General features: G+C 41.4%; 1 protein-coding gene across 1 annotated transcript in view; it reads right to left on the bottom strand.

Moving 5' to 3' along the window:
* EGFLAM (EGF like, fibronectin type III and laminin G domains) overlaps window positions 1–22,955 on the bottom strand; it is a 76,956-nt gene that overhangs the window by 8,563 nt on the left and 45,438 nt on the right. The window contains exons 11-18 of the mRNA XM_075020035.1: window positions 21,052–21,152; window positions 19,814–19,958; window positions 17,189–17,378; window positions 13,326–13,451; window positions 12,329–12,572; window positions 7,851–7,962; window positions 6,404–6,520; window positions 2,940–3,120 (exon numbers count right to left, since the gene is read on the bottom strand). Coding sequence (XP_074876136.1) covers window positions 2,940–3,120; window positions 6,404–6,520; window positions 7,851–7,962; window positions 12,329–12,572; window positions 13,326–13,451; window positions 17,189–17,378; window positions 19,814–19,958; window positions 21,052–21,152 — 1,216 coding nt within the window. The remainder of the gene's footprint in view (window positions 1–2,939; window positions 3,121–6,403; window positions 6,521–7,850; window positions 7,963–12,328; window positions 12,573–13,325; window positions 13,452–17,188; window positions 17,379–19,813; window positions 19,959–21,051; window positions 21,153–22,955) is intronic.

Here is a 22,955-nt window from a genome sequence, read left to right as displayed (position 1 = left end):
GAAGGTGCCCGTGCCATGCAGCAGCCCTTGCCTTTGCTCTAGAACTCTGGTTTCCTCTATGGAGCTTGATGGGCATTTATCTCTGCTTGCTCTTCTGCATGCTCTTCACTTGCTGCACTGAATTTGACTGCAGAAAACCAAGTAAAATTTAGCAGTACCCTTGCTGCATGGAGGCTCTTTGCAACTGGAAGGGAACAGGGCCAGTAAGGAGATCTAGGAATAAACGCCTTCACTCTCTGCTAATCACGATTTGGCAGAGAGGCATCAAAGCTCTCATGACAAGCAGGGGTGAGCTCTGAACTGCAGGACAGACTGAAGTAGCACCTACCCCTACAAAGCAGTCAGCCAGCTGCCTGGCCCCATTGCTTTGCAAATACAGGGACCAGCTCTACAGCCACTGCTCTGCACTGGGCAGGTGCTCTGCATACAGTTTAAAATATCAACAGGATGAGGTTTAAGGTTGTACTTTAAAACTCCAGAAAATATTTTGGCTTATTGGCAGAAGCTTGCCAGTCTTAATGTAAATCCAGCATCCAGCTTGCTAGAGCCGACACAGACGCACAATGACAGAGCATTTTTCACATCATTTGCAGTACTTACTGTTTAGGCAGTAACTTCCACATTCTGCAGTGAGTCAGCACAAAACAAAACAAGAACATTCTCATTTTAGTTTTCTGTAGCATAAAAATCTCCCTTCATCCTGTTTCATGCCCACATTTCTGCAAATGCATGATCCCTGCTTCCCATTTGCATAAGCAAATATAACCACCAGTGAAGGTAACACTATTTTATTATTGTTTTGCCCCAAGTATTTACATTTGCCTACTCAAAACACACAAAGGTGCAGACAAGTAGGACCAGCACTAAACCCCTCTGCTACTCCTTGTTTTTGAATCCCAGTGAATCACCATGGTTTACCGAGGGATCTGCTCTAACCAGAGGAAAGCAACTGTTCTCTGCTCCACTCCCTCTTACAATTAAGTATAAAAATACCTTTAACACTCCCCACGGCTTGGACAGAAGATATAAAACCCAGCAATGCCAGCAGAAACGCTATTGAATCCTTGGCCAATGATCCATTATGATGTGAATCAATATCTCATATACCTCTTACCAGCATCATTTAAGTTGAGTTTTATGAGTAGCATGTTTGATTTTGGAGAATCAGTCCCTCGCTAGCACTTTGTTTTTTCAGGGTGTGGGGTTACAGCAGCCCACCAACAAGCAGGATGGAGACTGCACCTTCAGCATCTCACATACCTGCTGAGCAGACTAACTAAAACCCCATTCTGAAACAGAAGCAAACACACACACACGCATCCTGCCTTAGCCATGTCTACACCCTGCCAAAGAGACACAGGTAAGGATTATTTTGAGAAATGTGCTCCAGGTTCATCAAGGCTGTCATGGATTGAGGTTCAGGAGGGACCTCCATGCTCTCTGCACATCCATCGGCAAAACCTTGGATTTTCCATGGCAGCTGAGGCTGCACAAGTGTAGGGGAGTTGAGAGTCACCTGAACAGCAGCCACAGGCAGCAGGAACAACAGGTGACTCATGATTTTGGACACTCTTAGAAAACTAATTAAGGTCAGATTCATGTAGGCAGCAATACCAGTCCAAGCGAAAGGCACAAGGCACTTCAGACCGTCTCTGAAAGCCTGGACACCCATTCAGGTTACAACAGAGAGGAGAGCGGCAGCACTGCCGGTGCTGTGAGGTGGATGCAGCGGCGGGCAGCCCGCATGCTGCTCTCGGGGCTCAGCACAGGGCAGAGCAGGCGAGCGGTGAGGAGCTGTGGCCCGAGCCATGCACAGGAGCTCACTGAACGGGCAGGCTGCAAAGCATTCGCTTGCCTTGACTTCCCCTGGAGACCTGGGTACTGGTGCAGATACCAACTTGAAGCCAAGAGCTTAGCACCCTGCACATACCTAGAAAGCCAAAATTGCGATTCTCCCTCCTCCCCACAGAGAAGCTGGGATAAATGACGTTGCTCCAGCTATTAGTTAGACCACAACAACGTAAGCGAAAGGGTTTCTTGCATTGTATCTTAATAAAATGTTTTTTGTTCTAAGAGATTGTCTTTTTTGGAAGAAAAGGTCAATGTATTCATCACGATTTAACCAAAACCACCACTTTTAACTTTGAAGTTTGTTCCTGTGAGAAATGAAGGAGTGGGTGAAGACAATAATGTCAGTCAGCTCTTTTGAACTGAGTTGCTGTTACATTACAAAATCTTCCCTTAGGAATTTTTCAAGATCAAGCCTGACAGAAGGGAAACATCTCCATCTAGTGGAATAACCCAAAGCACATTTTTTTAAACACTTTTCATGCAATCTGAACACTTTCCAGAATCTGAGGTTTGAACTATTACAGTGGTTCTGAGGAAAGATAAGCAGTATGCATCTGGGCAGGTTTTCCTTCTTGATGGTCTCCACTGCCATACCAAGGCAGGGTCTGTGCAGATGGTGAAATTACCATAAGAGTAGTCAGTGTCTAAAAAAGAACTGGACTTTTCTGTGTATGAGAACAGCTTTTGTTGTGAGCCCTAGGGAGGATAAAATGACAAGGGTTATCAATGTTCGTGCTTCGGGATGTAACATAATCACTGGCTGGAAGACGTTGGCAGGAATTCCCCCTTTGTATAGCACTGCATAATTAGGGAGGTGTATGACGTGTTCATTGTTGGCCACCACAACAACCAGATACCAGGCTGCTATCTATGGATCATAGCTCTATGCTGGGATAACAATTACCATGTTCCTAAATAACAAAATGAATTCCTCCCTGGGTACATGGACTGTGCACGAATGCAAAGGGAGCTCTGGCCTCCAGGGTTTCTATTTCAAGGAATGTGTATAACAGCAGCTGTAGGTGCTAAATCTCTCTTATCTTTGTGATCAACTCTGGATCTCTGAAGTGAAGTGCAGCTATGGTTACCTTTTTGGCAATGTTGCCCATCAAAGCCCAGGGGACAGTCACATTCATAGCTGTCCTTCTTGGGAACACAGGTGCCTCCATTTGCACATGGTGAGCTCACGCAGGGGTGGACAGCATTCGCTAGGTTGATTCCAAAAGTGAAATCTTGTTTCACATCAATTGTCCGGTCATTCAAGATAATCTATGTATTAAAAAAAAAAAGGGGGGGGAGGAACACATGCTAAAAACTTTCAAATTCCCGGTATTGTACTGCCAGTCAGAAGACTTCTTTAAAAGACTTCAGAGAAACATAACCCTCAAAAAGCGGCCAAACCCCTATTTCTTGTAATATGTGTTTTCCTGTCACAGAGGTCCAACTCATTCTGTTGCTCACCCTGACTCCCTGGAGATTAATTTCTTCTGTGTTTTGTGACACAGCATTAGGCAACCCCCATATAGGGTGAATCTGTGGGGGACTTACCAGTTTTCTGTCTGAACACTGGCACAATGCTTTGTAGCTGAGCTGTTAGCTAGGATGGTAAAATTAGATGAGCACTGCTTAGGAAAAGCATTTCTGAGATCAGAAACTCCCCCAGGAGACAAGTGTTGACAACAGAAATACTAAGCAGAACCACTTGTTTTTCACATTTTATGTTGCTTTCTAGTATCTCATCTTGCCTGAAAGAAGCTAAAGTTAAGACAGATGAATAACATAATTAATGACTTCACAAAACTGTTTGTATATAAACTGAAGAGTTAAATGTTGGGATTTTTCCAATGTGTCAGCAACATATGTTCTCCAATATAAACTGACGTTTGTATAATCTCAGCTGATACCTTGGCAGGGAGATTACATGTGGGTGTGGCTTCTGATCTCAGCTATATCAAAATAATAAGTCCATTTTCACAAACAAATAGATTTTAAGGCCAGAAGTGAGAACGGTGATAGTTATATCTCCTGCATAACTCAGACAATGCACCTTAGGGGGTCCCAGTAGGAGAAGGGGTTGCATCGAGCATATATACTCTGTTTGAAATAGCACTAAATTCCAACAGCAGAAAAACATCCAGTCCTGTCGTAAAGATGGACCAGTGAAGACTACTGCCTTTTCAGCTTCTTTCTAACCTCTGGCTATGTTGTTAACAGAGCCTCAACTCTTAAAAGTGTGTCTCATTTCTGGGCTTAAACTTACCTTCAGCTTCCAGCCATTGTTTCTCATAATGAGTTTTTCTGCATCATTTCAGAGCCAGGTACTCAAAGAAATCTCACCCTCATGTAGGAAGTAGCAGACCACAATAAAGTCACTTAACTTTATCTGAGTAAACTAAATAGATTGGGATCTTAGGTCTTTCAGTACACAGCATGTTTTCCAGTACTTGGTGATGTTTGTAGCTTTATTTCTACAAAATTCTCCAAAATCCTTCTATGTGTAAACACAGCAGTCAATTAATAGTCTCCCAGTGCCTAAAAGGCAGGCAATACTCTTCCTTGACATCCAGTTCAGGCCTCTGGGAAGGCAAATCCACCTTCCCAACTGCATCACAGAAGTAAGGCCTCACACTCAGCATTTCCCAATCCTTATCAGTGTCTCTGTACTCTAGGGTAAAACCCCTCACCTTTTAAGCATGACCTGTATTAATTGTTCCTAGGCTTCCTATTTTGCACTCCAAAATGCACAGTATTTAGTCAACCCCAGCTTTCCAAAAATGTTTGTGTTACTGACCTATTCCCATCACTATTACACACTCCCTGTTTTCTTGAACTTCATGTTTTCTGCTATACAGCTGACAAAGTGAAAAATATTGGACCAAGTGATGGAACAATTTACACTGAATTACAATTACCTTTCTGCCCTTGATCAGTTGTTATGAGATGCACTATTAGAGTTTTTTATTTGTTAAGTAAATCTGATGCAATAATTCACTCATTTAAAACTCTGAGAGCCAGCCTTTCAGCTTTATCCAAATTATTTTAAGTATGCCTAGGGAAAGCAAATGTTAATTCAGTTTGAACTTTCTTTTGATTACTTCTTAGGACTTATTATGAACTTACAGATTTATTCTCCAGAAGATAACTGCACCAATGCACATCTGACCTGACTGGAACATCATCCCTAATGTCTGCCAGCAATGAAAAAGATCTCCTCCATTCATATGTCCTGTATAAAATCTTAAAAGGGGAAGGCAGTGAGGTGTGCAACTACTGTGTGGTATAAGAATGTGCTAGCTGCACTGCGATCCACTTTAATTTGTGAAACTCATGAAGGTCAACAAGGCCAAGTGCAAGGTCCTGCACCGGGGTCAGGGCAATCCCAAATATCAATACAGACTGGGCAGAGAATGGATTGAGAGCAGCCCTGCGGAGAAGGACTTGAGGCTGTTGGTTGACAAGAAGCTCAGCATGACCCTGCAATGTGCGCTCACAGCCCAGAAAGCCAACCATATCTTGGGCTGCATCAAAAGAAGCGTGACCAGCAGGTCCAGGGAGGTGATTCTGCTCCTCTGTTCCGCTGTGGTGAGACCCCACCTGCAGTACTGCATCCAGCTCTGGGGTCCTCAGCACAGGAAAGACATGGACCTATTGGAGCAGGTCCAGAGGAGGGCCACAAAATGATCAGAGGGCTGGAGCACCTCTCCAATGAAGACAGGCTGAAAGAGTTGGTGTTGTCCAGCCTGGAGAAGAGAAGGCTCCGGGGAGACCTTACAGCAGCCTTCCAGTAGTTAAAGGGGGCCTACAGGAAAGCTGGAGAGGGGCTTCTTACAAAGGCATGTAGTGATAGGACAAGGGGTAATGGCTTTAAACTGAAAGAGGGGAGATTTACGTTAGATATAAAGAAGAAATCCTTCACTGTGAGGGTGGTGAGACACTGGGACAGGTTGCCCAGAGAAGCTGTGGATGCCCCATCCCTGGAAATGTTCAAGGCCAGGTTGAATGGGGCTTTGTGCAGCCTGGTGTAGTGGAAGGTGTCTCTGCTCATGGCAGGGGGGTTGGAACTAGATGATCTTTAAGTTCCCTTCCAACCCAAACCATTCAATGATTCTGTGACTGTATGATTCTACAATTCTTTTTCGCTCATTACTGTATTTTTTACATCGGACATTGAGCTGCCTCAGTGTGCATACATTGAAGTATTGAGCATTTCTTCTGTTTATTTATTTATATATGATGATACAGGGCACTCTAAGGGCACTCTTGACTTAGCTTTGTGCATCATTCTGAATTCAATCCCATATGGCTTCTGCTCACTTATTAGTACAGTATTGAAATTAATAGGGAGATTGGCAGTGGTAATATTTACTGTCTATTAAAGTTAGAATGACTTTTCATTGTGAAATATGTGTTTAAGCACTTTGTGGTGGGTTCCTGAGACAAAATCTTGTATTATTTTTAATATTGCCAGTGGTATAATGGCAGGTTTCCACCTAAAGTGTGCACTGGATGAGATGGAAATAAATGTCTCCAGCAAGTTTCTCTGGGCACATACCTTCTGGATGCTCCCGCTGAAGGGTCTGAGGATCCCGGAGTTCTTCTTCACAGCATCATAACTAGGGACTCCACCAATAAATATTTCAGAGCTGCACTTAATTTGTGTGAAAGCCCCCTGCAAGAAACATAAGAATAACATTTTATTAGAGTAGCTGGAACCATGCTTGTTATCTTCAGATTAGCCTACATTAGGTGATATAGCTTACTTTAATGCCTCTTTACTTCCATTAATTGCATTTCTTTGTACAATTCTCTTAAGAAAGCCACTGTAGGACACTCTCTACTGACTGTGCTTTATCCTAATCAGAACTAGCTCAAAAATCTCAAATATTTCAAAATAGTAATACTGAAGGAAGAAAGAAAGAAAGGAGATTGACTCATGATTTCTGACTGCACATCTAGCTCTATTTGCAATCACTTAGGTACATTGACGTAAATCTAGAACCAGAACGAGGTTCACAAAGTTAAAATCAGAGCAAAGTCCATGCAACAGAGACTCATTTAATGTTTCCAATGTCTAAAAAGATAATCCATAACAAGTTATGGGACTAAATGAAAGAAACATTGAATTTGCATTTTTTACCAGAAGCAGTTGGTCAGGATACCTGATGGGACTAGTCAGGCTCCTGGAGTGAACTGAAAGATGTTAAACAGCTAAGGACAGGATAACTGTGTAAATCCAGTCCTGCAGAAGCTCCTGTGATTTCTCTTTTGGCAGCTCCCAGCCAACTTCCTTCTGCAGCTGCACTGCAGCACTTAGAAGAAAAAAAGAAGGAGTCTTCATCTTGATCCATCTACCTAACGAAATCTCACCTGCTTCATTTGAATGTTTTCTACTCAATCTGTTTCTTGACAGACAACTGGAATTTCAGTTTATTTACATTTTTCAAGAAAAGTCTAAGCTTTAAATAGTTTTCCAGTTTGCAGAAAAACCTGTTAACAGCATCTGGAGTCTAGTTTTCTGGCCACAGGTTCTTGGGACAAAAAAGTACCTCTGTGAATGCATTTGAGTGCTTAGAGTGAATACCCTGCTGGGTACAAGCAAACTTTCAGTATGACCTCTTGGTGAGGGAAAAATAAAATGCAGTTATCAACTCTCTGAGTATTCCAGCACACATTGTTCAACAGACTTAGCCACAAGCAGTAAGTACCAAGAAAAGAACCTCAAGAACATGTATGAACCAAACACAAAAATGTGAGTCCAGTTACATGGCAAGAGGAGGTTAAGGTGGTGATTTCAGCTTCCTTTACATGGATCCCTGTCCTCAGAGGGAAGACTTCATGTGCAAATTTCCAATTCTGGGCTTAAGAAAATGTGCCCTAATGTGTAATTTTTTTTTTTTTTTTTAGTTTATAAGAGCATTGAAAGCAGCCTGTGTAGTTTACCATACAATCATTTTATAGTCTGATAGCTGTATTCATGACAAGCTATGCCATATGCTTACCTCTGCCATCCCTTCCACTGGCTTTTGGTTGTCCACTTGTAGGATACCATTCTTCGCTGTGCGAGACACTCTCAACTCATGCCATTGACCCAGACTGACAGGTTCTTCACTCCTGTTTCAAGGGGAAGAAAACTTTCAAGTATTTTACATTTTTGCCTTTCTGATATTTTCAGATATTGTTGTGATGTTAAAAAGTCAAATCCTCTGGGATGACCTTCTAAATAAAAAATAAAAATAAATCACTGTGTTTCTTTCCTTATAAGGAAGTAACATAATTTCTGAGCCCCATCAGAGAAGGAAAATGAGACCATGTTCCTACAGAAAATAGTTTTTATTTATAAATGAAACATTTCTATAGTAATCATGTATTTCATCTACGCCTGAGCTAATTTTTCTGTTCAGTCATTTAGATGCATAAAGATAAATTTTTGCCTCAGCTGTACATCCTCATTTCACAATGACATAAGCCTGGAGATAAAGCTTCCCACTTAATAATCGGTCTAGTCCTACATTTTTCATCCTCTTTTAAAACAGAACTACTTTGTGTTGGCTTATCAGCTCTATTTATGCAGCCCATTACAGTGACATGTACACACACATACACACAGCCTGGCTGCTGTACATTAAGGGGAAGTAACTAAAATATGATCCTAATGATGTGATGAGATCCTGTCTATGAACAATAATCCCCAGTTGTGCAAAGTATTCACCAGTCTCAAAGGAAGTATTTTAAAACTGTTCTTACAATCTTTATTAGTTCAGCACCAATATGAACAGCAGCCTGTATGAAGGGCAAAACCACATTCCCCTTTCCAAGTTCTACAGAACTTTCTATTCGGTTTTCAAATGTCATTTTACTATGCTGGTTATAGCATTTTATGTCTAAATGTTACCTTGCAGCCTTTCCTCCAGGAGCAATGAAAACTTGTGTTTGATTCACTGATCAAGCTGGAAAAATCAGAAATTGTTATCTAGGACACCTGAAGACTTTCTAGCTTTCAATGAAAAATTAAAAAAATTGGGGTGAAATAATGTTTTGCATTTGCAGGCTACTGACATTTAAACATGGAAAAAGGTACATTTCAAAATGAAAGAACTGAAAAAGTTGTGATTTGAAATAGTGAGTCAGTAGCGATTCAAATGTTGATTTAAAAATTTATATAAATTTGAAAATGTGAAAATAAAAAATTAATTTTTTTATTTTTTTCTGAACAATCAACATGAGCTTTGAAATATTTTTGTTGTATCTATTTTGCTCCCCCAAATTTTCTCAAAGCCCATTTTCATCTATTTGGACAATGTTGGCAATAATAGTTTGACACATGGTTCAGAAAACCTCCATAAAAAAATATCATCAGGCAATGCCATTCACTTGTCCTTTTTCTTATGTAGTAGCATTTAGGGTTTAACTACCTTCGGTAAATCAATAGTTAACAGAATCTAATTACCCTGAAGATGTCAATATATACATATAAAGGAACCAGATAGGTTTGGCTACCAAATAAGTGGCAACGCGTATATTTTATCTCCTCTGCTGATTAGGTCATCATCATGCTAACCCTCCTGCTCTGCTAGATTTAATTACAATTAGGGATGATTAAGCCTTGCAAAGTCATCACTTCAGAGTTGCAAGCTATTTCATGGATTCACAGGCTTTTTGAAACCCGCATGAGTTTGGTAATGTTTTCTGCAGGCATTTGAACACTTCTGGCTCTTCATGTACTGTGGGGTTAAGGACTACTTTTCCCAACCTAAAATGAACCTTAAAAAATACACCAAATTATGAAGAACTTGATCCTGTGAATGGCTGGCCAAGGAAAATCCCAGGGGACAACAAATTCTCTTCTGAGACATCTTGGTAAATAGCTGAGGTTCTGCATCCCTCTGTCCCCTCAGCATCCCTGCTTCCTCCCGAGCCCCCTGCGCACACCACGCTGCTTCCATCCTGGGACACTTCAGGCAAAACCCAAGTTTCACCAGCGTCAGCTTTCCTACTGCTGCTGCTGACGTACATAAATGAGCTTGCCTCATCCTTTATTATAAAGACATTATAATTGTGTTCTGATTATATTACAATATTTAACAGCCTGGTCCTATAGGAGAGATAGTCAGGACAACCAGAGTTATATCCTTGTTTACGACAAAGGGTAGGTGTGAAGTGGTATGATGAAGGTCAAGGCAGACTTTTAAGTGGATAATGGCTAAGCAGGCACAAAAAACCAGGGAATCTGTTTAGCTCATTTAATCACTGACAGAGCTGATGACAAGGTGCGAGTTGCACACATTATCTAGAAAAAGGAGCTGAACAAAACAACCTGACAATTATCAAGGAAGCCTGGCAGTCTCATGAGTCTCCCCCATTACCCAGCTATCTCACCACACTCTTTTTCCCCAATGCTCGTGACCCAGGTGCTAGCTGGTGTCCTGCTTGCTCTTCTGCTTTCCAATAGAAAGAGGCAGTTCTACTCCCAGGCTTGTGCTTGTGGCTCTTGCCACATTTTACAAGCCTACATCTTGATTAAACTTTAGTCCAAGGTATTCTGAAGCACTACAACATTCTTGGGCGGGAGCGGGGGGAAATGCTGTCTACTTTAATGTCTTATGTTTGCCAGTAATAGGATTGAACGGCTGTAATCAGAAAAAGATTGAAGATTGTTGTAAGAAGGGCCATTTTGGGTTGGAGCAAAGGTCTCCAACATTAGCTATTTCTGCCTTTTTGGTGAGAGAAAAGAACAGGGCAAGTATGGAGTGATTCTTCCCTTGATATATCCTCCCAGCTTCTGGCAACTTGTCACTTAGCAATTTCCTGAGTCAGAGGCTGCATCCGTACAATTGTGTTTGATCTCCCTCAATGGAGCTTTCTTTAAATTTGTCTAATTTTTTTTTAAAACTATTTATAGTTCTGGCATCTGTAACATACTGCGACAATTCGTTTCCACAACTTATTTATGTGCTGTCTGGAAAAAAAAAAGAAAAAAATTCTTATTTTCTTTGTTTGCTGTTTTTCAGTTTGCAGTTTCACTGGGCTCCTTCTAATTATTCCATATTGAAAAAATACAGAATAATCATTCCTTATTTATCTCCAAGTCATTCACAATTTAAAAACCTTTATCATACTTTCACCAGACCCTTTTCCAGGTCAAAGGGTCCTGCTGTATTTGTGGAAGATGTTCTGGATATCAACACTACTCTTCTTTTTAAATTTTGCTAATTTATTTTGAAATGAAGTGACCAGAATGGCATCAAGTTTTCAAGACAGGGTGCATTGTGGATTTTTGCAGAAGCATTGTTCCTTATTCCATTCCTAATAATTCTCTGCATTGTACTTACATTTCTGCATGTGTCACTAAGCAGTTAGCTGTTGTTTTCACAGAACTATCCATGATGACTCCAGGATCTTTCTCTGTCTGACCACACTAACTGTATTGCCACAGCTGTACATTGTTAGGATTGTGCATTATTTTGCATTTCCTCCCTTGAAATTTCATCTCTCCCTTTGTCGTCTGAATGGGCTTGTTTGCTTGAGCCCTCATTCAGTGGAAAATCAGTACATTTCTCCTAATTGCTGTATAGCCAAAATTCCTGATGTCTATCTACAGGAAACATACGGTATGCAAGACTTGCAGGCAGTATGCACATTTTACATAAGTTTTATATAGATTATTTCTAGATATTAGGTCAGCCTAGTCAAACTGGCAGCCTCTTGGACCACATCCAAGGTACTGAGTGGCTCTGTTCAGCCCATTGCCTTTTCAGAAAAGCCCAGGGAACAGCTGTCCAGAGGTTGGGCACTCAGTTACACAGAGAGAGAGAGAGAGCAGCCCTTTTTGAGGCATTTCATTGCTCCTATCCTAGACATTAATTTTAGGATGTGATGAATCATTCTCAGAAGGTCTGTCTTTGTCTGGAAGCCTGGGTGACTCATTTAAACTATATATTTATCTTTTAGCCTGCTTAAGTTGTATAAACTGGGTATTAGCCTCAGATTCCCCCAAAAACAGCACTATGAGTAAAGGGAGGACCTGGAGGTGTATCTTCTTGTGACACCTCCTTACTGCCTGGTACTGGAGACCAGGAAGAAGGATGCTTACAAAAGTGCCAATATTGTACAATCCTGTGGCTAGAAAGTATACGCGTAAAATATTTATAGATCCCCTAATTAGCTATGGTACAATGTCACAGAGGCAAGAAGGGAATATCTACAATACCATACAGAAACAAAAGTGACATCTGCAGTAAGATGGTGGCATGACATGGTAACACTCATAATAAAGCTTTGAAACATAAGTTCATGTAGGAAGAAAATCCTGTCCCTTTGCATACAGTTCTAGTGTTTCTGTGCTTCCTTAGAAGAAGTAGGCACTAGAGACTGATGGGCTTCCATACCTCACCATAGGCTATTACTCTTTCCAGCCCACTCCTCCCCTGGGTCAGCACCATGGCACTCTTGGAAAGGAAACACAAGCAATGCTGTTTACCTGATAACAGCCGTTCCTGAGCCACAGTCGAACCTGAACTCCACGTAACCAGCCACCATGTTAATGGAGAGGAAGTCCTTGCTGTCTGTGTCGTAACTGTACAAAAGGACACCAGTCTCTAAATCTGGACGAAATGTCATCTCAAACTCCATGAAGGAAAGGTAATTCTGTGGTTCCAAGGGCCAGGGTGTGCTAGCAAATGACCTTAAGGACTCGTTGAACTGAGGTATGGCCAAGGTGAGTGCTGGAAATCCAGAATACACAAGCAGGTCACTTGAGGCTCAAAGGTAAGGGACTGACTCCTTCCAACCAGTCTCAGTTCCCTTTGTCAGGTACTTAAAGCTAACATTAAGAAAAACAACCTAAAAATTTCCTCTTCCACATTAAAAATATTTTTTGTCCTAGCCAACACTGCTTCCCTCCTTAATCTCTTCCTTTTCCAGGGATGCATTTGTTTTCTAAAGCTTTGTGCTCCTTTTCTTTAGTGATTCACCACACTTTTTTGAAATAGCAAGCGTGCACACAATGGGTGGTATCATGAACATTTCTGCAGCACAGAAAATTATGCTGTAAGTATTTGTCTACTTGTTTGTATCTGTGTTATTTCAGCAGGAAATTGATATTGGGTCCTTTATATTTCAGAATATACAACTGACACTGGTTTTAGGAGAAAAGTGGGGATTTTTTTAGAGTTAATGTGCAGCTGTGGAGTGGTACATTATTTTAACCTCTGAAAAGTAAGTTTGAGACACCTAATTATAGTTAGTTTAAATAAGCACAGTGATTTGAGAATCACTGATTATGTAGGAGATAGATGGAGCCCCCAAGTGGATGGTGGAAGAGGGTTTCAGTATGTGATTTTAAAAAGATAAAGTAACAAGAACTCTCTCCTGTTAGTGTAATAGTGTAAGACCTCCTTGGATGTCACTGTGTGGAAAACACATCGAACATTAAATAACACATACAAAGAAATATAAGCAGCCCAACACCCTCTCACCTTCTTCGCAATGATGACCTTTAAATCCAAGAGGGCAAAGGCAAATGTATGAATCTGCTTTGCTTGCAGTACAGGTACCACTGTTGATGCAGGATGCCTCATCACAGATGCCACTGCTACACTCACCTAAACACAGAGTCAGAACATTGATTTATCAGAGAAGTTTGTCAAAGATTTATTTGGCCAATACAATTTGCTCTCCTGCCTAAATTCTTTGTCAAATGGTGTGCAATTTAGACAAGGTAACTTGATTTCTAGCACTTTTTTTAGTAGCAGACCAGCAAGAGACCTTAAAAAATAGCAAAAATTAGCACTTACTAACAAAACATGAGAGTGGCAGCTTTCAATCATTCCCTGGATTATTTTTCTTCTGCTTTTGTTCCTAGCTTTATTTTCTCATGAAATAGAAATCTGTCTAGATTGTTTACAAGCACTGTTACTTGTTTAATTTCAATTACCTTAACTGCTTCTTTGTTCACTGTAAATTCATGCCATGGTAAGCATGGAAGATGTTAATCATCATCAACTAATCTTATTAACTAAAATGAGGTTGTCAGCCCTGTTGTCTGCACTAAAAGGGATTCATATCATTAGCATATGGGCTTTTTAAGAAACATTTCTACTATGCTGGCACATCAACTGAAGGAACAAGGAGATTATTTCTTCTTGCTGGAATTAAGCTGAAATTGTTGTAGAACAAATAATTTAGTCATTTACTTCTTAAAACTAATATCTATAAAGTTAGATTATGCAATGGTCGAATGTACATCTGATGGAAGTTTTTGTTGGTTCTGTTTACTTTCTCCTTTATTTTAGTTTCTGTTTATATAATTCTCCCCTCGTTACTAGTAATGAACACAACTTACACATTAAGAAAGCCCAGATAAGACATTTGTGGTGTACAAGAGTAAGCATGTCATTTGGAGGGGCAAAGTGTTTATGACAAACTAAGAATTGCACATTTATTTTGAGGCACATTGAAATATTACCTCTGAGGTGACAGAGATGTTGTGAGGCAGCTCTGACAATAAACGTTGGAGAACAGTTTTGTTATCTGAGATGTGTGAGAGAAGTCTTGCAAAACTACTGCAAGAAGGGGAAGTGCCCTTTTTGTTTTGTTAAGCCCTCTGATTGTAAAAACTGTTCCAGACCAGGACTCTACAAATCTTCAACAAGGTACTGGCACTAGTACAGCACCAGCTTTGCAGTTTGATTTCCCACCCCACAGCCAGAAAGAAAAGCACAGAGAAGTATGCAGATGTAAATGGCTGATGTGCTAGTTCTTCCCGATCACTCTGCTGTCCACAGTGGTAAATAACCTTTTCTCACCAACACAGGACAGAGGTAGTAATAACTCTCAGGTCATCTGGAACAAATCCCTGCTAGACCAGACTTGTCTTGTATTGCACATCTACAAGACTCCTGCCAAACCCGTTTTGTATTGTAGAGAGGGAAGGTCTGAGTATAGCAGTATATAGTACAGCAGTATAGTATTAGCTCCAGGGCTAACCTAAGGAGCATAAGCAAAATATACAAGTCCCTTGGAAGAGAACAAATTTTCCTGCTATGTGGAAGGGGACAACTACCCCTTCAAACAGCTGCCCCGCGCCCAGCCGTGGGAGCAGGGGTGCTTGCAGTGCTCATCGAACCATATTTTTCCTTTCTGGGCTGCATTGTAATGGCCATAGTGAACCAGAGCAGGACGGATATCTTGTCTCTGAGATCTCTCACCTATTCATCAATTATCATGACAGTGACAGAAACGAGTAGCACTAGCTCTATTCTTTAGACTACGAAGCAGAGCCAAGACGTGGGTAAACAAGGATCTAGATGTATCAAGTTTGAGACACAAACAGAAAACTAAGACAACACTCATCTTTACTGCATCTGCTGCACTGTTAGTCAATGCTGGCGGTATGCTCAAACTGATCAAAGTTGAAGTCTTTGAGAAACAGAAAAGGACAAGGAAGATAACAATAATGGGGCAAGTCATAGGCTCACTGGTTTGAGGGACAGTTTGAACTGGAGCAGTCTTGGTATTTACGGACAGGCTGCTCTCACAATGTCTCAGTGACTTGTCACAGACTTTGGGCCAGCACAGGTGACTACACCAAAAAGGCAAACCACAGGTCTGATGGCTGCATCTGCTTGGCTGCAGTGGCAGATGAGGAAGGAGGGAAGCTGCAGCGGGAGTACAGGGTCCTGCCATGCCTGCTGCGAGCCACGAGCACTGCCTCCCCCGTCCGCCCCTTAGCTCACGGTCCGGTGGGATTCTGCTGCAGCCAGCAGAGATGGCACAGGGACAGGATGGACCTCACTCCTCCCCACCCTCAATTCTGTGGTCCATGTACCACAGCACCCCTGGTTTATACGCTGTGCCAATAGAAAAGAAACAAAAGACTGGCTAGCAAAAACTATCCCTAAACTCTGGTAAAATTCACTTGCAATTTATTTATTTTAAGCTTGACTTATATGGCATATTGTTTGCAAGTCCCTCCTGGTACAGTTTCATATAAATGTGTGCAGTCACATAAGGACAGTAAGTCTCTATCATTCAGTTTCGAGTCACACATGGCAGAACCCAGCATTTATTTTCATTGATGTTGATTGTTAATGCAGTAGTATCTGGAGCATTCATGGATGGGAATGAAGCCAGCGGCAACCCAAAAAGCAATGGAGATCAGGGCTTAGAGAACTTCAGCAGGGCTTTCATCTATCTATCTAAATCTCATAGATTCTCACTCTGTCGTGAAATTACTCTCTGCTTCCAAAATCTTATTCTTTCCAGCACCTGTTTCTTGGGCCCCTGTTCTGCCCCTGTATTGCAGAGAAGTTTGGTCATGGTATCTAGAGAATATAGAGCAATTGTTAGGAAGTTTCTCATTAATCACTTCCTTCTTGGGATGCCAAGTGCACAGCTATAGAAAAGAAGAAAGATGACTTTGTGGCTAAAGCATGGCATGGAGAGTTCAGTGATATGAGATCTATTTCCTGCCTTTATCACTAGCTTTCTGACTTGGGGTTACTGTTAAACTGTTTAGACTAGGACCTCATTAAAGCAAGGATTTTGCTGCTTTGTCATTTTTTCAAGTCCCCATTACATGGATGAAATAGAGATGAATAAAAAAGACAGAATTGGTTAATTAACTTCCCTCTTTTGCCATCTTTTAATCTGTGAAGGGGCGATAATGTTATAATACCACTTCATAAAGCTGTTGAAAACATTTATTCCATGGTATTTTTAAAACATACTGTGACTCTGGAAATGAAAACAATAGATGGTCGACAGGAAAGCCTATTTTCCTCAGCACTAATGGAATTTAATGGGGAAAAGCCCTCTGTAATGGCCACAGCACTGCTGTGGGTCTGAAAGATCCCTGTGTTGCTTTGGTCAAGTGCAGTGATGCCTTCAGGCAGAACACATTTTGTTGGGTCCATGCTGGTTTAAATACAAGCACAGCGTACATACTATTGATTTCTGATGACATGACTGTGTCAGTCAGAAGCATGAAGAGGCATCTGGAGAGAAGCTGGCAGAAATACTGGTACAGACATAATTATATTGGCAACACTGAGTTTCCTGCTTGCCTGTAAGAACTGTTTTTACTATTTATTGTGCAGGATAACTGTGTCCACAAGGGGTTTTGATATACTAAACAGTGATGTTTACTTGCACAGTGTGATAAACCCTCCTACTACAGACCCAAGAAAAGCAATGTGCAAAGGCATAGAGAAACAGCACGCCAAAAATAGAGATCGCACTTTCATCCCTCAAACCCGGACCATTGCTCAATTTTTTTCAACAGGCAAAAACATAACCCCTGGTTTATCACTGATTAATGATCTCATACCATTACACTTACCGACATCAGCACCACTGAGAGCTTTCCCTAATGGCCAGGGTCTCATATCAATTATCTTTCCATTGACGCTGAGCGACTGAACACAGCCCTGAAATCCACGGTTGGTGCCTGTGGCTCTGATCAGCCAGTACACACTGGGGGCACCACCAACATAGAAGGGAGTCCGAAATGTAATTTTACTATATTGGCCCTAAAGGGAAAACAGAGTATGATGTGATGTAGAACAGACATAACACAGGATAATTAATTAAGCCATACTGGGTATAATAAATTTTTTTTCTCCACAAAGAATTATGTCAGGGGATATGTAGCTTGCTTATTGGTAATTCCTTTCCATGAGTCATTCCTCCAATCAGTCTACCATTTTAAACATTACTTTTTGCACCCACATCCATCATGATAACATGAATGACTAACAGTACAATAAAAACCTTAAAAATCACTATGTTCTGAGGAAAGATTGTGATCCGTCTTTTGTTGCAATTTCTTCCTTTACTTTTGCCAAAATTTTTTTATCTTCTAAACTCAAAGCACTGGGGGACACAGAACAATGTGATACTGCCTTTTGGACAGCAAGTGCTTAGTGTTGAATAAAAATAAAATGACAAAAAACAACAGTAAAAAAAAGACAAGGCAAAAGCCGATAAAATTACAACTTCAGTAGGGTTCTGCTCACTTTACCAGCACTAAGTTTACTCCCCATCTTTGTTTTTTTGAGGCATTAACCTGCCTATAGAAATGTACACATACAAGTTTACTAACGCTGTTATAGTGCACAGGAAGGAACAACAAAAAAAAAAAACCCAACCCCAACCCAGAACTTTCTGGACAATTGAATCAAATTCCATGCTATTTTGGGCAATGGAGTCATAACTGGTTCCATAAATTGATCAGAATATATGTCTTTTGCCTCCTACTCACAGGTTTCTTCAAAACCTCACTGCCCTTTAGAAGAGAACACTCAAAATTCCCATATTTATTCATGACCAGTTTTTACTGATGTGTCCTTCCGACAGCACTGATCTTTAGCCTAAAAGCTTTCTGGATTTTTACCCCTGCCCTGCCTCCGTAGTGTTTATAACAATAAATTATATCCCCACAGCCTATATTTTGCCAAGCTAAATAAACCAAGGTTATTGGAGTCTAGGGGTGTTCGCTGCACAGTGCACTGCAGAAACTCATCAAATGGATCTCAATTTCAGCAGGGAAAAATAATTCAGGTGGAGCCTGTGGCTAAAGAGAGTTCAGATGTCCGTGGGGTTTCATGGTGGGTATATGTCAGGACATACAGCTCTCTGGCCTGCCTCCAACCACTTGCTATCACCCGTCGCCTTTGATGCTCCTGCCCCCTTGATCTGTCAAGCTCCACTTCTCTTTTACTCTCTAGATGGTTCAAGTCAAAATGAATGAGGTCAGAAAACACTACCACTCTGCTGACACTAATTCAGGTCATTCTAGCTAGGAAGGGCTGAGAAGGACTCACTAGAGCAACGATACTACAGGAGCAGCAGGTTCTGGTGGAGAGCAGCACCCGGAGCAATTAACTTTATTTCTGCTGTAGCTGCAGCTAGAAAAATGTGTGCCCACTGTCAAACTCTTCTTGTAATAGACTTTGTGAACCATAATCCTCCTACTATTCCCTTGCTGCACCTTTTCTTCTTCAACTTCATCTTTCTTGGCTGTGGGTGCTGTACAATGGCATTAGTCTCTACTGGACCTATCTCTCCTGATTTCCCGATTCACATTTGTCCTTTGCATGGCCTCACAGCAACATGTGACAGACATTGAAATCCTTTTGTCTGTCATTTCCAGCTGATGAGAACTCAATGCGCAGCATTTTTTTCCCTTCAGTGCCTGCACATGAAAGTGTAAAGCAATAAGATGTCTGAAGATGCTTTTTTTCAGGGCTAGGGATGGCACGCTAATAGTGGCTATCAAAGGGAAGAGGAAAGACATCTGAAAAAATGAGCAACTGTCTTTTTTTTTTCATTGCCTTAATTTCATTTCTGTTTTCTGGCTTGGCAACAGATGAGCAAGTCAAGACATCTTCCTCTATTACATTTTATACTGGCGGCCTCATATGAAGTTGTCGGTGTTAACGTAAGTCAGGGCAGAATATCTATCTTCATTATTGTGCTTAAATCTATGCCCATGGTATACACATAATTATGCTTCTGTATACAAAACTTGTGTGGCTATATGCATATTATACAGGAATATATACACATATATACATATGTATCTAATTCTTCCGGCTGAGGAAGCAGAGCAGCTCTCTGAGGCTTGAAAAAGAAAGCAATCAGGGACAGCAGCTGTAAAGCCTGGCAAACTTTTAATAGCAGCCTGTATCTGACACTAGCAAAGTGTAGCAGAAGGGTGGCAAAGCGAACATGGAGGACAACAGGGAACCTGTGATGGAATTCAGCAGTGGGATATTTATCTCTGTAATTTCGACTACATATGTAGAAGAGTAATCTGTACCCTGATCCTGGTTCATTAAATGCCCCAACACTGATAAATAAAAATGTACTTTTAAAATCTGATTGGACTTCCGCTGGCTAAAAAAAGTGTCATCAGAATCTTGAGAGAACCCAAGGTTGAGATGCAGGTGCAAGGATTACCTACCTGAGATTTTCCTGTCACTGGAGCATCGCTGTCCATCCTAAGCCAGCCATTCATCCCGTCTCTGAACAACGTGACACTGTGCCAGTTCCCCAGCTTGATTTTGTTTTCACTCATTATGACTGCAACTCCAGTGCCACAGTTGAACCTGGGAGCATGAGACACAGAGGGCAAGGTGACAATCTTACATTAGCCAAATAATTGAAAGTTGTTTTTAAACTCCAAATATTCCCTTTGCTCCTGGGAACCTCTCTGTTTCACATTGCGTATTAGCAGACCGCAGGAAAACTAGACAGCAGGTCTACATATGATCTGTACTAAGTTTCAAACCTCATTATCTTTCTCCCATGGAGAAGATTTTGCATTCTCTGGCTGTACCAAGTGCATTGCAAAGTTGGCCAACAGCTGAAACTGTTTCAGGATAGAGGGAATTACAATCTGAGTTCCTGCTATCACAGTAATTTCTCTGGAGAATTATTCTAGCTCCCTGGTGAGAGACAGTGCTACATGAGTAACTGTGATTCTACATGAAACTCAGTACTATTGACAAGGAGACCTCTAGGAGAGTCTCTGTGGAGCTGAAGGTGCACAAAACGTGCCATTTTCTCTGACAGCCGTTCAGTATGGCTGAACAGAAACACAACTAAGGCACAGCACCCACTTTGTTATCCCCCACTTTCAAAGGACTCATCCTCCCAAGTAAGGAGGTCCTTGAGACACTCTTTCACATGCTTCATATCTGTGGGACTGCAAGAACCCCCCTCCACCTTCATTCAAAAAACCTGCAACTCCCATCTAAAGAAGGGATATAAGATGAAGTTCCAGGCCCCATGCTGGCATGAAAGCCTTTCTTTTGCTACATTATCTGCAGGTCCTTTTGCTGTGAAGCAAAAACATTGACTATGCACAGCTTGATATAGCATAAGCTTAGCAAATGCAGTGGCTCACTGACATTTCTGAGAACATAGCAATGAGCCCCAGACTAATGCCTTGAAGAAAACTGATCATTTTGCCTTTACACCAAGGTCTGATTAAAAAGAGTTCAAGAGGGCCCATGTCCACCCACTAAAGAAGGATGAGAGAAAAAAATATTGAAGAACTCTTAAATGAAGTAATACTGTCCATTTTGTGCACTGCATGGGGCAGAAGTCAAAGACATGACAGATATTCATCATACATAGCAGTCCCTGGAGACAGCAATAGCCCCTTCTCTTTACATCAGATTTAGGGTGGACATTTACCTGAACTGGATGCTACGTTGGATGATTGCCAGTGACATAAAATCACCACGACCGTGTTCATTTTCTCCACAGTATAGCAGCAAACCATCTTCTGATTCAGCCTGCAATCATTGCATCAACATGAAAAATCAAAGTCTAAGCCTCACAGTAACAGTTAAATGCAAGCAGCACTGGGGAACTTTTGTCCAGAAAAGGGACAGCATTTTTCAGGTGGAGTTTTTAACTTGCTGTTGTGGTTTAACCAGGACACTTGCAGAGTCAGAAATTTGTTGATCAATTTTTAATCATGCATTTGAAGAACCTAGAAAAGCATTGCCTTAATGCTTAAATGGTTTAAGAACGTCTCTTCTGCTTACTGTATGATATTATCAGACCTAAAAACAAGCCTGAAATGATTAGACTGTCAGACATGTCCCATATGAGACCTCTGAGCACTAAGTCTAGTAAGGATGTCCTAGCAAGCCTGTTAAGTGTAGACACATCAGATTTACTGCACATGAATACACACACCCTGCTTCACATGTTCAGTGAGCCTGACACTTTTCAAGCTGAACAACCTGTGCAGGCAGAATTTCTCCGTATGTGCATAGCAGCTGACACAGTGGCTTTTCGCAGCCATCCTGCATTTTAAGATGACAAATTGCCAGAAGAGTGTTAGATCACCATGTGAGGCAACAGACTGCTGCTGCTTTAGTGACAGTCTCGTACCTAGGCTGTGAGGCTGGCAAGTCTGTCTTACGTGGGAGCAGGGGTGCATCTGAGAGCTCGGCCACCCTCTCTACAGGCAGCCCAACCAGTTCTGTCCATAATATACAGACAGCATTAAGACAAGTCACTGTGGAGTGTACCCCATCACTTCAGACCTGTAGTGTAAGTAGTCCAGTCTCTTGCATGTATTAGTAGCTGGTGTCCCAAAATTCAAAGGTGGAAAATAATGCCTACTTAAATGCTGCAGGTTAGGAAATGAACTCTGGATATAGGGGCAATATTTTGCTCAGTACAACAAAATCGCAGTTTCTTATATGCAAAGAGAAGATCACAGTTTCTTACATGCTTAAGATACTGCATTGTTGTGGTTTAACCCCAGCCAGCAACTAAGCACCACGCAGCCGCTCACTCACTCCCCCCCCACCCAGTGGGATGGGGGAGAAAATCAGGAAAAGAAGAAACTAATAATGATAATGATAACACTAATAAAATGACAGCAGTAGTAATAAAAGGATTGAAATGTACAAATGATGCGCAGGGCAATTGCTCACCACCTGCCGACCAACACCCAGCCAGTCCCTGAGCGGCGATTCCCTGCCCCCCCCTTCCCAGTTCCTAAACTAGATGGGACGTCACATGGTATGGAATACACTGTTGGCCAGTTTGGGTCAGGTGCACTGGCTGGGCATGAGAAGCTGAAAAATCCTTGACTATAGTCTAAACACTACTGAGCAACAACTGAAAACATCAGTGTTATCAACATTCTTCACATACTGAACACAAAACATAGCACTGCACCAGCTACTAGGAAGACAGTTAACTCTATCCCAGCTGAAACCAGGACATGCATACCACTTCCAAACTGTAATTCACAAAAATTCCAGGTGTACTTCAGCCTGTAGCTTATTCCCATGGTTATAACCTTGCCAACGTACATTGCTGCTAGTCTGCAATACCAGTATTAATAGTCTCAGGGATTCTCTCATGCATTACCTACCAATAATGGATGCAAATATTTTAAGTCAGTTTACCAGTTTCCTTTGCATTGAAGGTAAAACCAGACCTTTAGAGATGAAGGTTATGTATAGCTTCACCATAATTACGTTATAAGCTATACTGAAGCTAAGTTATTGTTCTGTTGTCCACAGCATCAGAATAAGCAAATAAAATTTGAAGCCCCTGTGTGAGCTTGGAAT

Source organism: Buteo buteo, chromosome Z, assembly GCF_964188355.1.
Source record: "Buteo buteo chromosome Z, bButBut1.hap1.1, whole genome shotgun sequence".
Classification (NCBI taxonomy): Eukaryota; Metazoa; Chordata; class Aves; order Accipitriformes; family Accipitridae; genus Buteo; species Buteo buteo.
Note: the sequence above shows the minus strand (reverse complement) of the source record. Positions and strands in the feature narration are given on the sequence as shown.